This window comes from Lynx rufus, unplaced genomic scaffold (genome assembly GCF_022079265.1).
Source record: "Lynx rufus isolate CCGP_SWC_20201006 ecotype Redwood Valley unplaced genomic scaffold, mLynRuf1.p SCAF_3, whole genome shotgun sequence".
Lineage (NCBI taxonomy): Eukaryota > Metazoa > Chordata > Mammalia > Carnivora > Felidae > Lynx > Lynx rufus.
The window spans coordinates 2,382,501-2,409,542 of record NW_025814845.1 but is presented as its reverse complement, the minus strand read 5'-3'; the positions used below and the strand labels follow the sequence as shown (position 1 = coordinate 2,409,542).

At 47.5% G+C, this 27,042-nt stretch overlaps 1 protein-coding gene across 2 annotated transcripts in view; it reads left to right on the top strand.

Annotated features, from left to right (window-relative positions):
• STK32B (serine/threonine kinase 32B) overlaps window positions 1-27,042 on the top strand; it is a 393,873-nt gene that overhangs the window by 259,017 nt on the left and 107,814 nt on the right. For both annotated transcript variants that reach the window (XM_047092009.1, XM_047092008.1), the window contains exon 4: window positions 7,048-7,221. In XM_047092009.1, the coding sequence (XP_046947965.1) occupies window positions 7,048-7,221 (174 nt within the window). The remainder of the gene's footprint in view (window positions 1-7,047; window positions 7,222-27,042) is intronic.

Below are 27,042 nucleotides of genomic sequence, written 5' to 3'. Positions count from 1 at the left end.
CACGGTGTGAATTCTCATAATTCACTTCCCATTCTTTTACTCAATGCCCCTTTAAAAAAAAATGCAGGTTATACATTTCTTTTGGAACTCCCCCGAGGGAGAGGTTTGGGTTCTGCTCTGCTCTGTGCTGGCTCGCACTGGGGAGGTCAGGGCTACCTGCTCACGGCTTGTCCGGGTGCTCAGCACACGTACTTCTCCGTTGTTCCACAGTTTTCCTCTCTGTCTCTTCCATCAGTCTTGCTTTGTTAGCCACTGGCAAACCTTGAGAATCATGCGGGATACAAATGACATGAAATGAAATAAAATCATCCAGCTACAGCAACAGTGTTCTGCATTTACACAGGTAGACACGCGGTATGGTCTGCAAAGCTCTGATGCTTAGTGGCAGCTGGTAGGAGACCTGGGCTTCCCTTCACCTTTGCATGGTCCTAGGAGTCCTTCTGCCCCAAACTGCCTGGACCTGGGGAGCCGGATGGGGTTTGAGAGTGTCTCCTTGCTGCCACTTGGCCCGCAGGGGGCAGGTGGAAGCCAACCAGCAACACTGGCTTCTGGGAAGGGGACAGGGACAGAATCAGCTTGATGTGGAGAACAATGGGGGCCAGGATGTATGAATGGCTTGAGCTCTTGTGTGGCTCCGTTCAAATTTTAAAAAAAAAAAAAAAAAAAGGTTATTGTGGATGTTATTAAAGACTTCTGTGTATCAAGCACAATTCAGATTTGATAAGCTCCTTGTTATGTGTACAGAATGAGCGGACGGAAGGCCCAGCATCCCATTATTGGATTCCTGAGCCTAAGACGGTATTTTTAGCTCTTCTCTTGCTGCACATTCAATCGCTGAGAATCACCGGCAGTGAGCGTGGTCGGCGAGCCCTCCTCCCTGTCTGCTCCCCCTTGGAGATTGGACTGCACAGGAAATGGTCTGAGAGATGCTCAGCTCCTTGTCCTGGCAGGTGCCACACAACAAGGACGCAGGAGGTAAATGTCAGAGACACGCGACTTGTCCCGGCCGCTAGGGCTTCCAGAAGACTAACCCACAGGGCGTCTCCCGGCTTGGCCCCTTTAACCCAGGGAAGAAAAGTAGAGAAAAGCGTGTGTTTTAAATGCCTGAGTGGCACCATGGTGCTGGGGCACTAAGAAAGGTTTATGACTTCCTGCCCTTTCTTTCCCATGCCTCCCCTGCCACTGACAACACGTGGTCGGCTGGTGGCCTCCTGGCACCAAGTAAGAGCAAGGTTAGCTGAAACAAGAGGAGGGGGTGCCTGGGGGGCTCCGTCGGTTGAGCGTCCGACTTCGGCTCAGGTCATGATCTCGCGGTTCATGAGTTCGAGCCCCACGTCGGGCTCTGTGCGGACAGCTCCGAGCCTGGAGCCTGCTTCGGATTCTCTGTCTCCCTTTCTCTACCCACCCCTCCCTCGCTCCCTCTCTCTCTCTCTTCCTCTCTCAAAAATAAATAAGTGTTAAAAAAAAAAAAAAAGAAAGAAACGAGGAGGAGCTGGGTCAGGTGTTCCCACTCAGATTTCCCCCTGGACACAGCAACTCTCGTATGCACTCATGTGTCTTCTCACCATGGTTAACGTGGCTGACCTTCAGTGCACAAGCTTCCCGACACCGGTTCTAGAGGACCCGACGTGCTATTGACGAAAGGGCGTCACCCAACTGGGGACAGGTCAGCCTCTCTTGGCCTTGGCTTCCTCTGTTGGAAAAATGAGGGGCGTAATGCCCACCTTGCATGGTGAAATGGGGTGAGGGCTGAGGGATGATGGGAGGTCCATGGAGAGCACCCTTCCTTCCCACCTGAGTTTGGGACCACTCAAGAGACGCCCTGGGGCTCAGGCACGTGGAAGTGAAAGTATCAGCTTTGTTGCAAGAACTTGGCTTTTGTTCTGCACCCAAGGGCTTGCTAACACTTTGGCTTTGAAATGGAATCACCCTATGGATGTGGGGTCACCTTGCAAGCCCCCTCTCCATTGGCCAGGTCTCTGGCCATTACAGGGAGCAGACCGAGTATAAGCCCTCTGTGGGAAGACCCAGAAGCCCGGCGGGAACCCAGAAGGAGCTAGCTGAGCCCACTGGCAGCTGCTTCCCAACAGCTCACCAGACGGTTCACTTCTGCTCCCTGCACAGGAGTGAGGCTTTGGAGGGACACTGGGAGAGTCGCTCTCAGGCCAGTGGGAGGTCCTGGTCTCTGTGAGGAGGGGGGAGGCCAGAGAAAAGGAGGCTCCGATAAGCAATGACTTCGACCAAATGCAGAGCCCAGCAACCAGCAGAGACTTGCCTCTAGTCATCCCTCCACCTTCCCTGTCTCCTTCCGTGCTGCCGTCCCCCTCGCCCCAGCCTCCTGTGGAGGGAGTAACAGATTAACTTAACGTGCCACCCAGGCCACGGGTGCTCTGTTTGTGACCCGTTCATTCCGAGCGTATGATGCTCTGGGCAATGTGCTAAACGCAGGGGGACAGTGTCAAACAGGCCTGATCCCTGTGCACAGAGATGGCTGGCTGGTGGGGGGGGAAGAGACCAGGAGAGAGAGGGTCCCCGAGCCACGAGGAAGGTGCTGTCAGAGCCTCAGGCAGGGGTTCTAGATTCTGGACATGGGTTGTGTTAGTCCAATTCCCAGCTCTTCCATTTCCTGGGGAAATGTTCTTTAACCTCCCTGACCCTCCGTGTCCAGGCCTGTCCAAGGTGGCTCCCGCTAGTACCTACCTCAAAGGGCTGTTGGGAGAATAAAATGAATTAACACACATAAAGCACGTGGAACAGTACCTGGCCCGTGGTAGGCGCCTTATCAGTGCTATTACAGGGCACCAAGGACCAAAAGGAGTGTCCCCCAACTCAGTCTTCCAGGGTTGGGGAGGAGGGCTTCTAAGAACATGAATCTAAACCATGGTTTCTCAACCACAGCACTGTGGACATCTGGGGCCAGGCCATTCTTTGTGTGAGGGGCCCCCCTGTGCCTTGGAGAAGGCTTAGCAGCATCCTTGGCCCCTACCCACTAGATGCCAGTAGCACTCCTCCCAGTTGGGACAACCCAAAGCATCTCCAGACGTTGTTCTGTGTCCCAGGGGAGCGGCGTTGCCCCTGGTTGCGAACCGCTGCTCCGCACTGAGAAGAGAAGGGTGGACGAGAGCAGAGAGGTGGTGGCAGGGACCATATTGAGCTCCTTGGGAACGCGGGAGCGCGGGGTCCACGTCCAGGGTGAATCTGGATCCGCGGCAGTGGGTTGATCCGGGGCACTAGTCATGGCCATGACATCAAATCCCAGCCCCCTTCCGATGACCCCAAACTCAGGCGAGCCATCGAGGGCGACCTCTTCCACTGACTCATAGCTTCTGGCACCGGGCTGATGCGCGAGAGAAGCCTTCAGAGGATTCGTGGATGCGTGGGCCATCCCACACTTGGGACGCGGTCCCTGAGGGCGTTCACCAGGTGTCTCCTCTAGATGTATCCTTCGGTTAAGAAAGCTCTTCCGTGAGCATGACACCAGACCACCTCTCTGTTCTCCATGAGGTGCTGCTGTTACAGACTTGGACCTTGATGCCTTCAGTGTCTCTTGAGCATCGTACAAAAAAATCCCTGTTAAGCGTGTTACTCTGTAGAGGTACTTCATGCAGACCGTTGTTTGCCGCGTTTCAAAATGCCGTCGTTGTAAGAATATAGTGGGAGAAAGTTCCTTCTGGCTTCGCACCGGGAATAATCATGCTTTTCCTAAACAACTGGTTTCTTGTTTCCACGTTGACCCTGGATCATAAGGCTGATCGTGTTTCCTGCTTTGCCGGAAAGGTCAGACACACATTTATGGCCTGTTTGGGGCCAACACACGAGCTTGCTGACCGTGAATTGGGGTATTTTTGCGTGCTTACAGTTTCTTGAGTCCCTTTTTTATTCTTTGACCCGATCTATGGCTTACTTACTTTTAATTTTGCTAAATGATACGTATTTTGCAAGTAACCTTTAAAGCTTTTTGGAGCAAGCTTTTTGGAAATTAAGGAACAAATTTTTTTTAAACCAGACACAGGGTTCTGCGTGCTGGTAAATTTCCGTATCCAAGCCAAAACTGGTGCCTTCCAAACTCCTGAACTTCTTTGATGTTGGAAGGAGAGCCTAATTGATTTCTCCATGGCTCAGGGTTACCAGGATAGAGTGCAGGTTTCTCATTTGTGATCTCCATTTCCATGACAATGTGCAGCATTATTGTGAGGACATACTTACCATTCCAGCCCAAGAGGAGGCAAAAGGAAGCATTGCACAAAGCTGCAGAGATAAATGAAAGGTCATTTTCTGTTCTCCAATAACAGTGCTGAGTCTCCTTGGGGATGTAGAGTCCATGGCCCAGGGCAAAAACTGGATCTGTGGCGAGAGAAAGCCACAACAACCTGAGTTATTGCTTAAATTCCTGTTCTCTTCGCCTGTTGGATTTCGTCTTAAAATTCACTCCGGTCTGCAAGTTTCTCTCCTAGAAATTCACGTTGCCCCTCCAAAGAGTTCTGACAGAATATCGAATGAGATGCCCTTTGACAGTTTAGCTGTGAACAAGGGTGCAGAACTCAACTGGTTATTCATGTGATGTTTCAATAGTCCTTCAACTCTCAGAATACAAATTGGGCATCTGTAGGAGGCATTTAGAGCTAATTCCTGTGGTTCCTTTTTAAGCATCTGAACCCTCCTCTCCAGTAGCAAATACGCAGAGAGATGTACCAGCTGACTCTTTGGGTTCCAAATGACAGAAAGACCGTGTCAAGTAGCTTAGGTCAGAAGGCGCGTCGTTGTGCGTGGTGAGTGTAAGGTTCAGGCTTCTGTCCAGGCTGGAGCCAGCATCTCCAACAAGGCTTCTCTCTGTGTTTAGCCCTCACCCTGTTTGACCCTCTGCCGCTTCCCGCTGCAGGTGGGTTGTACCCCCATTTGGGGCAAGAGGGTTTCACAGCGTCTAGCCTGGCAAGCCCAGAGGAGAAGGCTTTTATTTCATCCGTCCCAGGGAGCACCCCAAGGGGTCCTGATGAACTGACACCAGCAGCCAGGGGACGTGTGTAAACACCTCCTAGTCAGCCGGGGCCATTCATCTGCTCATCTCTTTGCCGAAGGGGAGGAGCGGGAGTCATCAGACAGCGCCAACAGGAGCCCCTGAAGTGAAAGGGAGAATCCCCAGCGAACCCGAAGTGTGGGCATGACAGGCATTTTGAGACCAGACTTGCCACAAACTAGCGATGCTTTTCACAGACGCTTCTTGAATGGAGACAAAGAGCCCCACTTCATCGTAGAGTCCGGTATTACCATGATGCCAAATCTGGGCCAGCGCAGTGGCAGGTAGGAAAATGTGGGCTAGTGCCATCGCAACACTATGCAAAATCCTAAATGAGATATTGGCCGCTTGAATCCAGGAAACACACCCAGGTTGGGGGAGCACAGTGCGTGCGTCACAGCACCACCTAGTGGTGTGTGGTTGTAAATGCGCTGGGGAGAGACTGGGTCTGGGGTTCGTGTGCCCGTCTTCTTGTTGACTCGCTGGGTCCCTTCTTCCCTCTGGGCCCCAGTTTGCTCTTCTGTCGAACGAGGGGAAGAGCCTGGATGGCCCAGGTCTAATCTCCGAGGGTCTGAGTCAAAGGTCTAAGCCCCCATGAAAACAGTCTGTCATTCTGTGGTTATATCTCAGGATTCCCTTAACTTCCCATGGTTCTGTATGGAATGTGAAAACATTTTACAAGGGTGAGATTCCTCTTTCGAGGTTTGAACACCATCCTGAGGTTCTATATATTGGCTCTTTAGTCCTGAGGAAGCCTGAATGCATTTTGTAAAAACGAATTGAGTAACGTGTCATTCTCTGTTGCTGAAACAAACAAACGGACAACCCCCCCCAAAAAAACTCCCAAGCTGCCGGTCGCTGCTGGCTGTCCCTGGTTGCTCAGCCAGGGCGGTTGGCTGGAGCTCCTGTTTTCCTTCTTGTGGCCTCTCCGTGGGGCTTGGGCTCTGGCCGGGTCCTGGAAGGCAGTTCGAGTAGAAGCTGCTGGTTCCCTTCAGGCCTGGACGCAGACTTGCCAGAACATCACTGCATTCAGTGGGCGCAGAACCAGGCTCCGTGTGGGGAGTCGCGTGTGGTGGGAGGGAAGAGAGGGACGTCGGGGAGGGGGGTGCAGCTTTGGAGAGTACCTACCTCAGGTCCCAAAAACACCTAGTTAAAGCAGGTACTAAAGACAAAGTAATGTATACACTGGACTGTTACTCAGCCATTAAAAAAAAAAAAAAAAAAGAATGAAGTCCTGCCATTTGCAACAACATGGATGGATCTAGAAAGTATTATGCTAAGTGAAATAACTCAGTCAGGGAAAGACCAGTACCATATGATTTCACTCTGCTGTGGGATTTAAGAAACGAAGCAAACAAGCAAAGGAAGGAAAAAAAAAAAAAAAGAGGGAGAGAGACAGACCAAGAAACAGACTCTTAACTGTAGAGAACGAACTTACGGTCACCAGAGAGCAGGTGGTTGGGGGGCTGGGGGAGATGGGGGATGGGGATTAAGGAGCACACTTTGTTGTGATGAGTACCTGGTATATGGAAGTGTTGAATCACTAGATTGGACACCTGAAACTAACACTACACTGTATATTAATCAACCGGAATTTAAATAAAAACTTTAAAAATTTTCTATTCTATTTTTAAAGTTTATTGATTTATTTTGAGAGAGACGAGAGAGTGCTCAAGCAGGGCAGAGAGAGAGGGAGACACAGAATCCGAAGCAGGCTCCAGGCTCCGAGCTGTCAGCACAGAGCCCGACGCGGGGCTCGAGCCCACGAACCGCGAGATCGTGACCTGAGCCGAAGTCGGACGCCCAACCGACTGAGCCCCCCAGGAGCCCCTAAAACATCTTAAAACTTAAAGTCATGTGTTGATGTCTGGCATTGGTTAAAATGCCATTTGTCTGCGAGAGCCCTGTGACTTCGGTAACACCAGTGCCTCTCTCTGAGCCTCAAGTTACGCTTCTGTAAAACGGGGGCATCGGTCCAGAGGACGTTGGAGCACCTCTGTCCCCTAACCTGCTCTGTCCCTCTGCGCTCCTAGGTACTCCTTCCAGGACGAGGAGGACATGTTCATGGTGGTGGACCTGCTCCTGGGCGGAGATCTGCGTTACCACCTGCAGCAGAACGTCCACTTCACGGAGGGGGCGGTGAAGCTGTACATCTGCGAGCTGGCGCTGGCCCTGGAGTATCTGCAGAGGTTCCACATCATCCACAGGTGCCTGGGCTGCCAGAGGGGTGCCTGGGGGCCATGGCCCGCTGGGAGGCCGGGCGGGGCATTTCCTCACCGACGTCTGTCCGGAGGGGCAGCAGGTGGAGCTCAGGAACATCAGAACAGCCTCTTCCCGCCCTTACATCCTCTACAGACGGCCCGCTCCCTTGTCACCTGCGTCCGAGGCCACCACCCCGCCACAGAGAGACGCGGCTGGTGGTTGGCCTTTGCTTCTCCGTTGCAGCGTGACTTCAGGAGGCTGGAATGTTCTGGCCCCCCAGTCTCACGTTAGAAAGGTCACGTGGCGTTAGTTGGGAGTCTGAGGGAATGTACTGTCTTCCTTTCCATACGTGAAATCGGTGCTGTGCCGCGGGGAGGATTTCTTTCTCCTGGGAATGCCTCGGGGCTGGCCCTGGGCTCTGGGTATAAGCTCTGGGTTTCTGCTCCTTGCTCAGAACCCTTGCTTCCCGCTGCCCGTGCACAGCTCTGGCACTCCAAGCAGGCCGGCAAAGCAAGTTTGTCTGCAGAGGCAGGAGGCCAGCCAGAGGCTTCCCAAAGTGATGGTGTCACAAGCAAAGTCTTCTCGCTCTTTCCAGAGGAGGGGGCTGGCGTGAGTGGCTCCAGATTTGTTCACCTTGGGTGTTGCGCCGTGCCTCACTGCTCTTCTTATGACGTGTGATTTTGGAAGACATGGCAAGGAAAGACTTGACCTTCTAGGTAAAAATGGTAGATTAAGCATGCACACACACAGACACACACAAACACATCTACAGTGTGTTCCTCCTGGAACTCCAGTAAAACGGCAGCAAGAAGGTTCGGTAAATGACAACCTCACAAAGATGGGGAAGACTAAAGAGGAGACTAGAGAAAAACATGGCGGGGGGAGGTTCTGAAGGAAAACGGAGAGTGGTGGATGATTAGTGTCCAAGAACATAAATTCCAGGTTGTCACTGGGGACAGCCGAGCGCTGATGGACGCTGAAGAGTGCTCCCTAGGGGCAGGGACTGACCGTCATCAGTATATATGGAAGGAAGAAGGGAAGTAAAAAGGAGGCTAAAGTAAGGTGAACTGTTTGAAAGCCTTTTAGGAAGTATTGAGAACCCAGAGCTGCTTGTCCATTGTGAGTAACTCGATGGCTGAGGAATCGTCTGAGTAATTTTGCCCAAGCAGACAAATAATGTTTGCTCCCTAAAGATGCAAAAATTAGCGAGGGTTTGCACTGAAGTACACCAAGCTTACTTGAGTTGGGACATTGTATTGAAAAGAGTGTATCGGGGCACCTGGGTGGCTCAGTCGGTTGAGCGTGTGGCTCTTGATTTCAGCTCAGGTCACGATCTCGCCCTTGGTGAGTTCAAGCCCTGCGTCAGGCTGTGTGCTTGACACCGCGGAGCCTGCTTGGGATTCTATGTTTCCCTCTCTCTCTGCCCGCCCCACTCGTGCTCTCTCTGTCTCTCCAAATAAATAAATAAGCTTAGAAGGAAAGAGTATACCAACCAGATGCTAAAATACACAACCTCTCCCCATGCCAGCTGGGCTCCAAGAGTGGCATATTCAGACCTTCCTCCAGGCAGGAAACTGTGATTTCAGTGAGGGGTGATCCAAGAGCAAAGAGACTTGACTTCACAGCTTCCCCACCACCACTTAGCACGTAGTTCACAGCCAACAACCCCACTCATTTGTCATAAGCTGCCAACTAGGTAACCGATGACCAAGGGTTATAAGACATATGGAAATCTCCTGGCACAAACAGTGAGGTCCAAACAATGAAATGGAAAGAGGAAAAACAAATCTTGGAATGAATAGACACCATGCGAGGAGGAGAAAATAGCAAAATAACCGTGGTCAGTGTTTCCAGAGGGATAAAAAGATTTTTGCAATTATATAATAAGAAATGTGTATATAATAAGAAATACATAATAAGAATCACCATGTTTATTTAAAATTTGGAAAACATTGGAGCTCTTCTAAATTAAAAATGTGACAGTAGAAATGAAAAACTCAAAAGATGCGTTAGAAGACAAAGTTGACATCCCTCATACAGTAATATAGAAGGATAAATAGAAAATACGAGAGGGGTGCCTGGGTGGCTCAGTTGGTTAAGTGTCTGACTTCGGCTCAGGTTATAATCTCACAGTTTGTGAGTTCAGGTCCCACGTCGGGCTCTGTGCTGACAGCTCGGAGCCTGGAGCCTGCTTACGATTCTTTGTCTCCCTCTCTCTGCCCCTCCCCTTCTCTCTCTCTCTCTCTCTCTCTCTCTCTCTCTCTCTGTGTCTCTCTGTCTCTCTCTCAAAAATAAATAAACATTAAAAAATTAAAAAAATGAAAATACAAGAGGAAATAGAAGAAAATGAGACAACCGTCTGGTAATCCTAACCTCAGATGAGAGAGAGACAAGAGAGAAAACATAGTGGGAGAAATGATCAATGAAATAATTATTGAATATCTCCTGTACCTGAAAGAGCTGAGTTTCCAGATTGAAAGATGCCCATCAGGACAAACCCCAGGTCCCATAAGCTTCCACAGATGAACAGCAGGCTATATATAAAGGCTGAGGAATCAGACGTGTTTGGGGTTTATCAGGTGCTAGAAGGCAGCGGACACATGCTCTCAATCAAGTGTGAGGGTGTACATTTCCAGAAGTTCAGGTCTCCAAAAAATGTACCTTACATTTCCTTTTTCTCAAGGAACTATCAGAAAAAGAGGTGGACTCCACGAAAATAAAGGAATAAATCAGGAAGGGGGAAGGAATGGAAAATGTGTGGCTCCAGCAGAGGAGAGAGGCATAGGGAGTCTCCAGGATGGTGATAAAGGGAGGTCCCAGGATGTCGGTTGTGCCCACGGTGTAGACCCTGACCAGTGCTGACTAGAGTGGATCGAAATACCCTGGGGCAGACTTCTCCAGGAATCATGGGCTGGTGGGATTCCTGATGCCTCTGGATGCCTTGAGAGGAACTTATTTAGTTGGCGAAGCATCTGAAGTTGAATAAATGAGAAGTTTAGGAAAAAGCTCAACAATACATAAAAGACAGTTATTAACTCTAGGGAATGGAAGCATTGTACAGGATGTTGTCTGTTTGTAGCACAGCTTATTACGTGAATTCACTCCATACAATCATAATCAGTGCAGCCCTGAAGGTCAGTCTAACCAGAAATACAAAACTCCACTGGGGAATGGCTGGAGGGGAAGATGACCGTGTCTTCTGGGGGCCGGGGGAATAGGGGGGGAAGAGTGTTACATCCTCATTTTCCACAGTGGGAGGCCAATAGATGGAGCCTGAAATGCAAAAGTTATCTATTATTTAGAGGAAAGGAGCTATGTCTACCAAAATTGTCACCTGGACAAGATGGATGGATGGATGGATGGATGGAGAGAGAGAGATGGGGAGAAAGTGATAGGGGTTGTTTCTGTGTTAGATCACTTTCAGAACCATTGATTCCTTGGATTATTTGCATCCCTAATTTTGATACAGATGGCTAACGTCACACAACGAACAAGATCAGGAAGGAGGAAGAGGAAGTTATGGTAGTAGTCGTACGTAGTCGTAAAGGGGTTGTTCAGTGTAATGCCGCGTGTTCGCTGCAGGCCCGCTGTCCATTTATGTGGCCATTCATCGGCCTTTGCACGCAGCAACCCTGGCTCCAGACTCTGTGTCTGTAAGCGCTGTGCTGTATTTGTTGAGGAAGGTTACCCCATGCCGCCGTCACCTCTGTGCACTGGCAGGGTTCTTTCAAAGTGCTCAAAGGACCACGTTCTTTGCCGGTCCGTTTTACAAACGTCATTTGTGAATTATCACAGCCGCTGCTGCACTAGTGTGCAAAAGATGATCAGTTGGCCTCGTTTGCCCCAGACACGGAGTCACGTGGACGTTGGTGAGATATGGGTACCAGCCTCCCAGAGCAGAGCCAAAGATAGGCAGGAACTGGAACTGTGACATATGAGCGTGATGGTGGGAACCACGTTTTCATTTCAGCCAGTGTTTCTAAGTCACTGTACTTAAAAATCAGATCATCTGCCCTCAGACTCCAGATCTACCCTGGAGAAAAGGAGCGAGCTCACAACTTAGAGAAATGTTTAAAAATCCACCTACCTTACCATTTCTAAAATGGTAGACTTGGCAGGGATTTGAGTCCACTTTTTTCCCTCCTGTGTAATTCAACAAGTCCCTTCACCGTGCGTTCAGACTTGAAATTATGGGCTGTGCACTCTGGGCATAAGGATATATGATAATGCCGTGCAATGTGTTGCGTTCATTCAACAGATGAATTTATGAACCTCCCGCTCCTTCTGTGCTAGACATTGCCATCGCCACATTTTTTTAAGTAAGCTCCCCACCCAGGGTGGGGCTCAAACTCATGACCCTGAGATTAAGAGTCGGCAGACGCGCCGCCTGCCAGCTGAGTCAGCCAGACGACCCCTGCTGCCATATTTATACAGACAAACGGATGTCGCTTTCTTGAAAGTTGCCACACGTGAAGGTTGTAGAATCATTCTGCCAATGCAGGCCTCGGTTGGATCACCAGAAACTTGTGTCTTCTGTCTTGGTGGCCTTGGGCAAGTTACTGAACTCCAGCTGCTTATTTGGACCTCAGTTTTCAAATCTGTAAAACGGACCTGATGATGCCGAATTCATTGGGCTGTTGTGCAAATTCCATGAGCAAGAGGTCATAAAGCATTTAACTGTGCCTGGCAACTTGTAGCAGCTTCATTCTCTTTGCTTTGTCTGGAGAACTGACTATGGAACCTGGTGTTTACTCTTTTCTCATATACTCGGTGGTGACAAATCTCCCACCTTTGAGGATGGTGTTATAGATCTATAGAAAGCACAAGGTATTTCAGAGTATACCCCTTGAGTTTGAAAGTGTCTGAGTAGGGGAATATCATTTAGTGTTGAAAATAAACCATTGTTCTCAAGCAATTGAGATCTACTTTTTAGAGTGTGTCAGTCCTTCGTTCTTCAACCAGGAAGGTGGCCAGCCCTTGGGAAAAAATGATGAGCAGCTCTCCTAGGTGGAAGAGGCAACCATTCTGGGGTCAAATTATTGCAATTCAAGATGGGGACCCACACCAGGGGGCCACACAGTGGCTACGGGAGCCCCGAGGAAGGCACCCAGCCCAGACTGGGATGCAGGGTGGGGCAGGGGACACAGAGGAAGCTGGGGAGGCTTCCTCTGGGACATTCGACTTGTAGTGATTTGAGGACAAGGAGGGATTAGCCCCAAGATGGAATACAGGAGGCACCGGGCAGAAGCACCTGGATGTGGGAGGCCTGGGCAGAGGCGGGGGCGGGGGGGTGGGGGGGAGAGCCTGCCCTGCTCAGGTTGGTGAGGAACACACCGTGAGGCCCTTGCTGGTGTCATCCACAGATGGGCTGAAGCTTGGCAGTGACATGGTCCAGCTGGTAATTGAGAATGGCCTTTCTGAAGGCCCCAAAAGCACTTCCCGAGAAGGATGTTCAGCCACGGCAGGGTCACTGGACGAGGTGTCCAGAAGGACCAATCATACAAGATCAAATGAATGGCAAAAGTCACAATGAATCAAGTTTATTGAACTTCTGTATGTCGGTACACATATACATATATACACACATATGCACACACGTGTGTTTATGTGTACGTGTGCATATGTATGCAAATGTGTGTGTTGGATAGATAGATAGAGCACACACAAATATCAGCTTATTTAATCCTGGCATCAATCAAATGGGCTAGGGGCACCTGTGTGGCCCAGTTGGTTAAGCATCTGACTCTTGGTTTCAGCTCAAGTCATGATCTGAGGGCTCGAGGGTTTGAGCCTCGCTTTGGGCTCTGTGCTAACAGCACTCTCTCTCTCCCTCTCTCTCCCTCTCCCTCTCTCTCTCAAAATAAACTCTTAAAAAACAAAATGGGCTAGGTGCTACAACCAGCATTTTGCAGAGAGATTGGGTGATTTGCCCCCTGCCCCCAACTGGAGATAGTGGAACCAGGGTTAAGCCAAGATAGTCTGACCCCGGATCCCATGCCGATCCCCGCCACGCCACTTAATTGTTCAAATTGCCTTGAACTGCTGACAGCGTGCTGATATGAATGAGTGTTCATGCACGTATAAGCGTGAACATAAGCACTTGAGAATCTAACGACAAATGCCCCCAAGGCAGGCTCTGTTCCATGGGTGTGTGAAGCTTCTGGTGGTTGAGGTCCTACCCCCAAGTCACACTGTTAAAAAGCAGCGGGATTGCGATTCGAAGTTGGAGTATGGCTTGTGGTCAGAGTCTCTCTCCATCACACCTTGCTGCCTTCCCAGACGCAAAAGGCAAGCTGAGGTTATGTCCTGACTAACTGATGTCCTGTCTGGGCAACCCCTAGACAGACCCAAAATAAGGACCAGACGCTCCCTTCCTCAGAGGGTGTCCCCACTGCCTTTATCCCATGCCCCACCCTGCTAAGCCCACCGTCCACTTCTTTCCTGGGATGCAATCCCAGCTGGGTGACCGAGTCATTTACCATGTTTCTAGGTTACCAGAGAAGAAACCTGCCTGTCTGCCCACTCCCTGGAGGCAGATATCTTTTCTACCTTGTTCATCTTTGGATTTTCAACACCTGACTCGTTGCCCAGCATGACCATTTACTGAATCAGTGAAGAAATGAAGAAAGGAAGGAAAGACAGACTTCCTTGAAATCACTCACAAATACAAGTTCACATTCGATAAGTCCATCTCCATTCCTTGCTCTGCTTCCTGTAACTTTTCTGCCCGTGGGTCCCTTGACATCTGAGACGCCAGCCTCTCCAAGGTCTCTGCTGGGGCCCAAAGTCGTGGGCCACAGATGTGCAGCTCCTTTGAAATCTCATGTTTGAGGGTAAAAACGTCTTGATGTTTTCCTGTCTACCCCATTAGGTAGTCGTGATTCTTTTGATGTATGATACTTCACTTTTCATCAAAAAAAAAAAAAAAAAAAGGAGGAAATGAATAGTAATGGCTTCTTAGAGTCTCCGTGGTCCGTGGTAGGAGCTGTGGCATTCCGTCCATCCACTCGGGGAAAATGAGCCGATTGGAAGGGAACTTGTGGCTCAGGTGAGGGTCAGGTCACCAGGAATTCTCTTCTCTTCTTGTTGTTTTAGATCCAATTCTGTGGCACAAATACGAGCCTATGAAGGGCAACCATTTGATTGGTGTTTTGAACCAAGAGGTGGTCTAAATGCTGACCAGAGTGGGTTTGGGGCAACATCTTCAAGCTCCTTTTGGGGAAAATTTTCTCCAGTGGGGTGACTTCTATCAGATTTTGCTCTGCCTGCCTGAAACCCCCAGGACAGGGCGTTTTCCTCCCTTGGGAAGCTCTCCGGATGAAGCGTGGCTGGCCTGTACTGTGCATTCCTGTGCTTTCGGCCCTGATTTTGCCTCATGTGTAAATGAATGTACAGTCTCAACACTTAGCGGTCCCAGCGATGGCTCACCTCATCGGGCCCACAGTTGTCCTTCCTCCCAGGACAGGAGTCCCATCAGGTGCTAGAGAAAACTCTCCAGCCTTGCCTTGGAGTTGGGGGCTGAATGGACTCAGCCTTAACAAAATACCTGCTTACTGTCAGATTTTTCCCAGGAATAATTTGTTTGTAAAGTTTTTTACTTTGGGAAAAACCTTTTATCTCTAGGACCAATAATAGTTTAATCCTGAAACACCAGAAAGCTTCTTCCTTTAGTTAAACTAGCATTATCAACCCTTTTTGCTACAAATTGCTTAAAAGTATACAAATACTGATTTTTATAAAATGTATCTTTTTTTGTCACTTCATTGAATACACTGAGGAAATAAAGAAGTGAATCCTTTTTTTTTCAATTTTTGTTTTTACTTGTTTTTGGTGTGGAGTGTAGGGTTACACCCAGATCTTATTTTTTTAATAAATAATATGTGTAATGAAGTTTAAAAGATTCAAAAGAATGTGCGTGAAAGATAAGGGACAATCCTTCCCTTAGTGTGAGCATTTCCACTGATTTAAAGCACATGCCTTGGGGCACTTGGGTGGCTCAGTTAAGCATTCGCTTCTTGGTTTCGGCTCAAGTCATGATCTCACAGTTCGTGAGTTCAAGCCCCACGTTGGGCTCTGCGCTGACAACACGGAGCCTGCTTGGAATTCTCTCTCTCTCTCTCTCTCTCTCTCTCTCTCTCCACTCCCAACTCGCTCTCTCTCTTTTTGAAAATAAAGAAACCATTAAAATAAATCACATGCCTCAAACTCCCTCTTTAAGTTCACCGTTCATGTTCGCCACGGACAATTTTATCTTAAAAATATTAGCATGTAAGAAGGCACATACCCATGGGATTTTTGACATTTTGTGTCTTTGGGTGGGAATAAGATGAGAAAGTGAGTCCTTTCCAGGGCGGGGCTTGGAACTGAGCCTTGTTCACATTTATGTGCAGTTAGCATTTAAATGTAGTGGGTAGTCCCCATATTTAGAACAGGTCATTGGAAGTTACAAAACAGAAACCAGCGTGCTTCTCGGATGCTACCCCCATCATGGCCATCAACATTTGCCAGGCGCTTTGCATGTGCCAGCTCTGTTTAAAGTGCTTTGCAGGTGTGGCCACGTCTAATCCCAAAAACAGCCAACTGAAGTGGGTCCCGTTATCAGCTGCCTTATACAGGTGAGACCACTGGGTCTCATGGAGAAAAAGTAACTTAACCCAGGAGCAAACAGTAGGTACCCCCCGCCCCGTCACCACACTCTCACTGATAGCCCACTTCTCCACTGATTTACAAGTAATATCTGTCCACTACCCAAGCTTTCATGAAGGAAACGTCCTGTGACTAACGGATAGAAAGGCAAAACTCTTTGGCTTTTGCTCGTACATGCAAATAAAACTTTTACGTTAAGTGACCGTATGCAACCTCCTTCCTCCTTGAAGTTCTTGGCATTCCCTGGCGAGTTGCTTATTTTCTTGTGCGCACGGCACCAGCATCCAGTAGGTTTTGCATGAATTGATGGGGAGAGAAAGTGTGCCCTTAGTTTGCATTGCTTGTGTGTTTATGGTTTAAAAAAAATTTTTTTTGGTAAATAGACTCACGGTCTTAGGTTTATACCTTCTGAATTCTGTAAAGGTGAACTGAGAATTTGGGAAAATTGCCCATGTGCCTTTCCCAAGAAACTGTTTGCAACATGAGGCTGGGATGATGCTTTTCGTCGGCCAATCCCAGTGAATTCGGAAATCAAGTCTGTCCAAGTGATAGGAATAGAGATTATGCCAAGTGTGGAAATATGGCTGGGCTGCTCATCCCATGTCCTCCCTTGGCAAAGGCTCGTAACTCATGTCATGGCAACGTAGGTGAAAGATGGGAAGAGCCAAGATCTTCTGAACCAGTGGCTTCAGGGGCTTTAGTTGAGTTGTGGGCAGTAGACTGCCCTTCTTGGCTCCCAGTTTGGGTCATATCTGATGACGAGTGGAATTTGTAAACAAACAAACCAAGCCTCTGACCTAAGCTTGCCGAGTGGTTGGACGCGGGAAATGCGATTGTGAGGAAGAGAAACCCAGACTCTGCACCTGACCGTAGGGTGAGGGGTCAAGGGCACCCCATGTGTAGGCAGGGTCATGGTCCCCCACTCACCACCGTGAGGGCTGGCGCTGAGAGGTCTTATGTCATGTGCCAGGTGCAAACAACTTTGGGCAAGTCCATTACCTCTCTGATTTGAGCTTGTCTCTCTTTTTTTTTTTAATTTTTAAATCTTCATTTTTGAAAGAGAGAGACAGAATGCAAGCAGGGGCAGGGCAAAGAGAGAGGGAGACACAGAATCCGAAGCAGGCTCCAGGCTCCGAGCTGTCAGCACAGAGCCCGACGCAGGGCTTGAACTCACCAACCATGGGATCATGACGTGAGCTGAAGTCAGACACTTAACGGACTGAGCCACCCAGGTGCCCCAGGGCTTGTCTCTGTTAACAGGAGGAGTGATCTCCTCCCACAGGGCTACTGGGAAACTGAAAGATGTGGGGCTCACCTTAAACCCAGGGCAATCACATCTCGAATTACTTAATTGAATTACATCTTAAAACACCTTCACAGGTACCAGGGTTGGGACTTGGATATACCTTCTGGGGGCGGGAGGGCACAGTATAACCGACCGCAGTCACGTTCCAGCTCCAGGCCGCTCCCGTGCGAAGACACCACCCTTCTCTGGGTGACTTCTCCTCGGGGCATCCACGTGAGCTCTGTTCATACTTCAGTGAGGATTTTTCTCAAGATGCTTTCAGAATCACCTCTTTCCTGGTTACCTAAAATAGGTCCTGGCACATAGTAGGTATTTGTAAGTGTTTATACCTTAAATGAGAGAGTGAGGCCCAAGGAATTGAAAGAACATATCCTGAGACTTGGTTCTTTCTGCCCGGGCAGGCTTTGAAGTACATCGAATCTCTGGTTGACATTCATTGAGTTAGTAAGTACAGTAAAACCTTGGATTGTGAGTAACTTGTTCTGCGAGTGTTCCGCAGGACGAGCAAACATTTCTAATAAATTCTAACTTGATAAATGAGTGGTGTCTTGTAATACGAGTACTACGTGATGCCGAATGTCACATGACCACAACTGAGCCAATGATTCTCTCTCTCTCTCTCTCTCTCTCTCTCTCTCACTTACTGTGGGATTGTGGGTGATCGTCTCCCATGCTTGGATGCTCAGTCTCAGGTGTGGTGTTTGGCAGAAATCAGTGATTTTTCAGAGCGTTGGAAGGTGCCCACAACTGACACTAGTGTATTTTTTTTTTTTTTTGGTCACTTCGAAGCACCTGTGGACAGTCCTTTGCTTTTCCAGACAAGAGTGAGCTTAGAAATGCTTTGCTCCGTTCTAGGTCAGGCTGCCTGCAGATAGAGACCCTTTCCTCTGCTGCCTTATTGCCAGTTACATTAAATGCAGTGTATGACAAGAGTTTATTAATACTGTAGTCAACATCCGCGAGAGCGTAAACAAGGGCCTCCATGCAGAAGAAGATTCCATTGAGCTAATAGGCAGCAGTGATTCCATTAGTGATACTGAAAGTCGTCCTACACAGTAACCCTCCTCTCTCTTGTCTCCCTCGCACCAGCCACGAAGGTTTTCAAAGGTAACTGCAGGTCAATTTATTTTTCTTTATATTTTGTATTTTCTTTATTATTTTGTATTGTGTTACAGTATTGGAACCATTTTTATGTGAATATTTTTGGGTTGTGGGACGAATCATCTGAGTTTTCATTGTTTCTTATGGGGAAATTCGCTTTGGTATACAAGTGCTTTGGATTACAAGCATGTTTCCAGAACGAATTACGCTCGCAAACCAAGGTTTTACTGTATTTAATTGGCACTTACTGTGTGCGGGACAGCGCGATAGAAACCCTGATACATAAGTATGTGGTCCCTTTCTTCAGAACCCAAATGCTTCTTTTTTTTTTTAATTTTTTTTTCAACGTTTTTAATTTATTTTTGGGACAGAGAGAGACAGAGCATGAACGGGGGAGGGGCAGAGAGAGAGGGAGACACAGACTCGGAAACAGGCTCCAGGCTCCGAGCCATCAGCCCAGAGCCCGACGCGGGGCTCGAACTCACGGACCGCGAGATCGTGACCTGGCTGAAGTCGGCCGCTTAACCGACTGCGCCACCCAGGCGCCCCTCCCAAATGCTTCTTAATTATGCACTGAGCACCTACTGTGTGCCTGCCCCCCTGGCTCACAGCTGGATTAGGTGACAGACATAAATAATGACCATCTCAGCCAGTGTGGAAAGTGCTCGGTGAGAGCCATGTGGAAAGCGATTCAGAACACAGAGGAGCCAGGATAAAATCTGTCCCTGAGGATCACCCAGACTTTTGGGGGGATGAGGGTACCTAGGTTGGGCTTTGCTTTTGGGTATTTCCCAAGACAAAGCATTCTAGAAAAACGTTCTCTGGGAAGTCTGAATCTATATTTGCTGGTGGCAAAAACTGTAACAACCCTTTTGGAAATACATTTGAGAATAAGTTTCAAGCACTTGGTGAATATTCATACACTTCAACCCACTGATGTCACTTCTTGGAATGTATGGTATGGCTTCAGTCTGGCCTGCATACGAGGTGTGAGGATATTTAACACAGCACTACTTATGATAATTGATCATTCTAAAATAACCCAAAGGAAAGAAATTGGCTTCATAAACGGTATACCTCCCCTTTGAAGACTTGAGACGGTTGTGCACCCGTATGTATAACACTAACTGTGAAAACCCTGCAGTACTGGGGAGCCTGGGTGGCTTAGTCGGTAAGTGTCCGACTCCTGATCTCAGCTCAGGCTTTGATCTCAGGGTCGTGAGTTTGAGCCCCGTGTTGGGCTCCACACTGGGCATGAGATATACTGAAAAAAAAAGAAAAGAAAATGAAGCAATATTGAAAGCAGTTATTGTTATGATCTTTAGAGAAAATTTATAGCTTATGAAATTGCGTAACACTGTTATCAAACAGAAAAAGATTCGAAGAAGGTTTCCCCTTGTGCTGGCATTGAACGGAGATTTCATCAAATCCCTTTCCTTCTTTTCTCCATTTTGAAATTTTCTGCAATGAGCTGGTTACCCTTCTCTTTTTTTTTTATTTGTATCTGGAATCATTTTTTTTAATATGAAATTTATTGTCAGATCGGTTTCCATACAACAACCAGTGCTCATCCCAACAAACGCCTTCCTCAATGCCCATCACCCACTCTCCCCTCTCCCCACCCCCCCACCAATCCTCAGTTCTCAGTATTTAGGAGTCTCTTATGGTTTGCCTCCCTCCCTCTCTAACTTTCCCCCTTTCCCCTCCCCCCACGGTCTTCTTTTAAGTTTCTCAGGATCCACATAAGAGTGAAACCATATGGTATCTGTCTTTCTCTGTATGACTTATTTCACTTAGCATAACACTCTCCAATTCCATCCACGTTGCTACAAAAGGCCATATTTCATTCTTTCTCATTGCCACATAGTATTCCATTGTGTATATAAACCACCATTTCTTTATCCATTCATCAGTTGATGGACATTTAGGCTCTTTCCATAATTTGGCTATTGTTGAAAGTGCTGCTATAAACACTGGGGTACAAGTTCCCCTATACATCAGCACTCCTGTATCCCTTGGGTAAATTCCTAGCAGTGCTATTACTGGGTCATAGGGTAGACCTATTTTTAATAGTTTGAGGAACCTCCACACTGTTTTCCAGAGTGGCTGCACCAGTTTGCGTTGCCACCAACAGTGCAAGAGGGTTCCCGTTTCTGTACATCCTCGCCAGCATCTGTGGTCTCCTGATTTGTTTATTTTGGCCACTCTGACTAGCGTGAGGTGATATCTGAGTGTGGTTTTGATTTGTATTTCCCTGGTGAGGAGTGACATTGAGCATCTTTTCATGTGCCTGCTGGCCATCTGGATGTCTTTAGAAAAGTGTCTATTCATGTTTTCTGCCCATTTCTTCACTGGAGTATTTGTTTTTCAGGTGTGGTTCTTGGTGAGTTCTTTATAGATTTTGGATGCTAGCCCTTTGCCTGATATGTCATTTGCAAATATCTTTTCCCATTCCATTGGTTGCCTTTCAGTTTTGTTGATTGTTTCCTTTGCAGTGCAGAAGCTTTTTCTCTTCATGAGGTCCCAATAGTTCATTTTTGCTTTTAATTCCCTTGCCTTTGGAGATGTGTCCAGTAAGAAATTGCTGCGGCTGAGGTCAGAGAGGTTTTTTCCTGCTTTCTCCTCTAGGGTTTGGATGGTTTCCTGTCTCATATTCAGGTCCTTTATCCATTTTGAGTTTATTTTTGTGAATGGTGTAAGAAAGTGGTCTAGTTTCATTCTTCTGCATGTTGCTGTCCAGTTCTCCCAGCACCATTCGTTAAAGAGACTATCTTTTTTCCATTGGATGTTCTTTCTTGCTTTGTCAAAGATTAGTTGGCCATACTTTTGTGGGTCTAATTCTGGGGTTTCTGTTCTATTCCATTGGTCTCTGTGTCTGTTTTCGTGCCAATACCATGCTGTCTTGATGATTACAGCTTTGTAGTAGAGACTAAAGTCTGGAATTGTGATGCCTCCCGCTTTGGTTTTCTTCTTCAATATTACTTTGGCTATTCGGAGTCTTTTGTGGTTCCATACAAATTTTAGGATTGCTTGTTCTAGCTTCGAGAAGAATGCCGGTGCAGTTTTGATTGGGACTGCACGGAATGTGTAGATAGCTTTGGGTAGTATTGACATTTTAACAATATTTATTCTTCCATGAGCACGGAATGTTTTTCCATTTATTTGTATCTTGTTCAGTTTCCTTCATAAGCTTTCTATAGCCTTCAGCATACAGATCTTTTACATCTTTGGTTAGGTAAACCCCAGACTCCACCAAAAGTCTGCTAGAACTGATACATGAATTCACCAAGTCGCAGGATACAAAATTAATGTACAGAAATCAGTTGCATTCTTATACACTAATAATGAAGCGACAGAAAGACGAATAAAAAAACCGATCCCATTCACAATTGCACCAAGAATCGTAAAATACCTAGGAATAGAGCTGGTTACCCTTTTAATGAAGAAAATCAAGATGTAAATAACTTTCTCCCTAAAGGGAAGGTGCTTCTCAAACCGGAGCTTTATTTTTTGTTAGTTGTATTTTTATAGCAGCAATGTTTTATTTATGCGTACGTCAATCTGTGAATTCAAATGCAGTGTCCCTTTTTCCTATAGAAATTAGTGTATTTTTAATGCTGATTAAAATTATGTTTCATATACATATATTTCCAGTTCTTTGCTGAAAACTACATGATTGAGGAAAGGCAGTATCTTGGAAGGAAAGAAAATACATTTGATAAAAATTCAGAGCTATAGAAATCACTTTAACATCACCCTAAATTTTGGCACTTTGTGCTTGGACTCAGCTCTGTCCCATGTCATGTCTGTCACCCATGCGCGTTGGATTGGACTGCCCAGTTTGGAGTCCTGACGCCACCACTCATGCCAGCTGTAAGAGCTCAGAAAAATTCATCTCATCACGCCTCAGTTTTGTCACCTTCAAAAGTGGCTTACATGGAAATGGAATGAACGAGCCATTTAGAACTCCTGACATAGTGCCTGTCTGGCACACTCCAAGCCTTCGGTGAGATCCATAATAAAACAATAACGACCAATAAGCCTACGATAAAACCGATAGGACCTGTTTTTGTCGGTCCAAGTGTCCTCCCAACCCTTCCCTGCCGTCACTGTGCCAAGAACAACCTGCCATTCTCCTCAGGTCCAAGAGGGCCCACATCAGCCGTGCCTCTTCATTACTGTGGTACTGGGGTCTTAGCAACTGGAAAGAAATCTTCCGATGGAAAAAACTGGAAGGCATGCAGAAGTGTCACTTGGGACGGAAATTCCAATTCAATTTCAGGAGTAACCTGGTTATTTCCGGGCACGGAGCTTGGTTTCCCTTCTGTTACAGGCCAGCATTGTGAGAATTTATGGCTCCGTGATGATATAAAAGTGATGTACGAGAGAATCTAATTTATCCCTTAAAGGGACTCTTCCATCTGCTGGGTGTAAATTGCTCCTGCAGTTGGGCAGAGAGTGTTTATGTTCGATAATAAATTTTTGAAATAAGGACCTGGGTCTCAACTTAACGTCAGAGAAACTGGAATGAAATCTGGGAGCAGAATATGAAAGCAGAAAGCAAGCCTCCAAATGGATTCAATAAATTAGAGGCTGTTTTACAGAAGAAGTTCAAAACCAATTCAATGAATGCAGTGTCAGGAAATCGGGTCAGCATCGTTGGAAATGTCAGCACGCAGCAAAAACACGAAGATTTCTGAAGCCTTGTTCCCATGCTGTTCCCCTCAGCTCTGAATCCCTTCCCTAACTGGTATCCTTCATTCAGTCAGTCAAAAAACAGTACCAGAGAAAGGTCAGAGCCTGGGCATTAAGGACAGAAACAAAACTCTCAAGAAGCCTCAGTCCTATGGGAGGAGCACATTGTTATTAGTAAGAATAGTTAGCATGTTTGGGACCTCACCGCCATGTGCCAGGATATATGTACGTATGCATATATGTGTATGTACAAGCACACATATACACACATATGTACACACAGTTGCCAGTGCATGTATCTTATTACAACTCAGTGTAGTCCCTCTCCCCTTTTACACATGAGGAAAAGACAGGGGTGGGAAAGATATGAATCATAAGAGAGATAGGTGGGGACACAACACAATAGTTCTGAGAAGTGAGAGATCACGTATGCTTTATGCCTTGCTCGGGTTTGGGGAGGAAATGGGCTTTGAAGTCTGAACAGCATTTTAACAATAGGGACAGATGGCGGAGAGCATGTTTCCAGGAGGACTTAACACAGAAAACGGGTTGGTTTACTTCAAGTCTCTTTGTGCAGGACCTTGAGTGCAAGATTATTAAATGTGGGCTCTATCTTGTGACGGTTACCACAAGGATTGTTGAAATCATTCCTTAATGTTATGTGGGGATTGAGATAAGGAAAGAAGAGAGTAAGATGGTACAGATTTTCCATATTTACAGGTTGGTGTGGCATTACTCCCTTGTGCTAAACCTGACAACTATGCAGTCACCACAGGTATTCATTCATCCATCCATCCATCAGTCCACCCATCCATCAGTCCATCCATCCTTCCTTCCTTCCTTCCATCCACCCATCCACCCTTCCTTCCTTCCTACCTTCCTTCCTTCCATCCATCCATCCATCAGTCCTTCCATCCATCCATCCATCCATCCATCCATCCATCCTTCCTTCCTTCCACCCATCCATCAGTCCATCCATCCATCCTTCCTTCCATATACCCTTCCTTCCTTCCTTCCTTCCTTCCTTCCTTCCTTCCTTCCTTCTTTCCTTCCTTCCATCCATCAGTCCATCCATCCATCAGTCCATCCATCCATCCATCATCCATCCATCATCCATCAGTTCATCCATGTATCCATCCATCCATCCATCCTTCCATCCATCCATCCACTCAGTAGTGACTTACCAAGTACCTACATCATGTCAGGCTATGGATGCAGCACTAGCAGTGCACTTGACCTGATCAAGTTTCTGCCTTCTTTGTGCATGTGTTCTAATGAAGTGATGCAGAAAACGAATAAACAAATACGTATGTAACATGTCAGAGGATGACAAGTGCTGTCAAATTCTGTGGCAACACAGAGTGAACCACAGGTGGGGGTCTGGCTTGCTTCGGCTTTAGGAGAGTGGTCAGAGGAAGACATCTCTGATACAAGGACGTGTGAGCAGGGAGCTGGAGGAAGTGAGGGGTGAGGTGTGGCAATCCTGAGGTACCCTTTCGAAGGCAGCGGCATGGAGGCCCCGAGATGACAGCATGCTGGGTGTGTCTCAGGAACGGTGAGGAGACCGGCATGACCAGAGCGGTGTGAGCACAGGGAGAGTGGTGGAGGGGAGGCCAGGGAGAGAGGTGAAACAGAGGGTAATGGGATTTAGCAGCTTCAGCTTTTATCCTGAGAGAGTGGAGAGCTATTGCCGGGCTTTCAACATAGCAGCGGCATGATTTGATCTATATGTTCAGTGGAGGTGGGTGCTTGCTGCTCTGTACAGGATCATTCTGGTTGCTATGTGGGAGCTGGACTGGCAGGGGGACAGCCTTCCCTCCTACAGACGAGGAGAAAGCGAGGCTCTTGTTGGACATCAGAGAAACATGTCAATGGAGGCTCAGATGATCTGCCCTAATACCTCTGTTGGCCACACCAACCACAGTTCAGTTACCTGGAAAGAGAGACTCAAAAGAACACTTGTGGTCCATTTGGCAAGCCCTGCTTCGAGATGCCAGATCCAATGCCTCGTTCTGGGGTGACAGAATTGGGGCAGAACCACGCCAGTCCTCAAAGTACTCCACACCCAGTGCGGGGAAGATCCGACAGGCTCACAAATTACAACAAAGCAAGGCAGCGAGCTCCGCATGCTTTGCAAGAAGAAGCCCTAAGTCGGGGACAGTGTCACTGTGGGCCCACCCTAGGGAGGAGGTGTCGGCTGAGATCAGACAACCCTTTGCGCAGTAGGAGGGGGTGTGCTCTGCTGTGAGGGGCCGGCTGTCTTCTGATAATTGCAGCTGTTGCGTCTGGGAGGGCGTAACCAACGCAGGCAGAGCGGGATCAAATGTGCTTGGAGGCTCCGGGTACTTTGGGTGGGTGTCAACCAGATAGCTTTAGAGCCAATAGAGGGTGAAGCTGGAAGGCTGAACTGGAGTCCTTTTCATGGTTTTTCTTTCAGTTGTAAAATACTCAGCATGTAAAGTTTACCATTTTAGCCATTTTTAGCTATACAGTTCAGCAATGTCAAGTACGTTCACACTGTTCTACAACCAATCTCCAGAACTTTTTATCTTCTCAAACTGAGAATCCAGAGATATCCCTTAAATAACAACTCCCCATTCCCCGCCCCTCCCCCCTGCCAGCCCCCAGCACCCCCATTCTACTTTCTCTCTCTACGAAGTTGACTGCTCTGGTTGGTATCTCACGTAAGTGGAATCATACAGGATTTGTCCTTTTTTGAGTGGCTTACTTCACTTAGCGTAATGCCCTGCGTTTTCATCCATGTTGTAGGAATTTCCTTTTTTTCTTTTTTTTTAATGTTCATATTATTTTATTTTTCTGAGAGAGAGGGCACGAAAGGGGAGGGACAGAGAGAGGAGGAGAGAGAGAGAATCCCAAGCAGGTTCCACACTCAGCACAGCGCCCGGTGCAGGGCTCCATCCCACAACCGTGAGATCGTGACCTGAGCTGAAATCAAGAGTTAGATGCTTAACCAATGGACGGAGCCACCCAGGTGCCCCAGGAGTTTCCTTTCTTTTTTCGAAGGCTGAATAATATCCCATTACGTGGGTAGACCACATTTTGTTTATCCATTCATCTGTCTGCGGACATTTGGTTCGCTTCCATCTTTTGCCTATCGCTAACAATGCTGCTCCGAGCAGTTTTGAGAGATGATGCCCAGAAGTGGAATTCCTGGATTGTGGGGTGACTCTATTTTTAATTTTTTGAGAAACCGTCTGGGCTGGAGTTTTCTGAGGAGCCTCACTGCTGGGCTAAAGGATTCAGGCTTTCTTCTGTAGACCCTGGGGAGAGGAATAGCACACTCAGGGAAGATGTGTGTAACAGCCACATGCAGCAGACATTCTAAGAGAGAGAAGCTTAGGTCAGGGCAGCCGGGGATATGGCCACGAGTGTTAAAGTCGTGTGATACTTATGTGAAAGGAAAACTTGAAATCAGTGTGTCAGTTTGCAGGATACTAACCATTAGAATTAACCTCTGGTACTCACACTAATGAGATTGCTTCCATCTACCACCGTGGAAGGAACTTGCAAATTCTCAGTGGTTTGAGGCAGGAACCGGATTTTTTTTTTCCTCTGCAGTGGTAAACAGACTTCCTTTTAACGTGACAGATTTCATCGCCATCAAGATATATGGAGCCCTGTGAACTATTTTTTCGAAAAAGCAATAAAAATTGTATATCGCAGGGAGCAACTTTCAGAGCTGAAAGCAGGAATTTTACGTGGGTTCTTTGACTTCAAATGGGTATCGCAGATACGAAGGCGCAAACAAATCATACACGGTCAGTGAAGCCCCAGAAGTCGAATGGATACATTTAAGCCCCTATCTGCTCATGAGCTGTTTGCACATTAGCAGGTACTGTCATTGTGGGAACCCCCCCACCCAAATCTCTCTTCCATGTTCACTGAGGTTCAAAGTCCTGGTTCACCTCTCTGCCTCCATCTGTTACCATCGTTCACTTGGCCTAATTGACACATACATACATATACATGTATATATAGGTCAGGATGCAGGCAGAAAATAGAGACCACCTGAGTATCTCAAACAGAAGGAACTTAGTTCAGGGAATTGGTGACATGG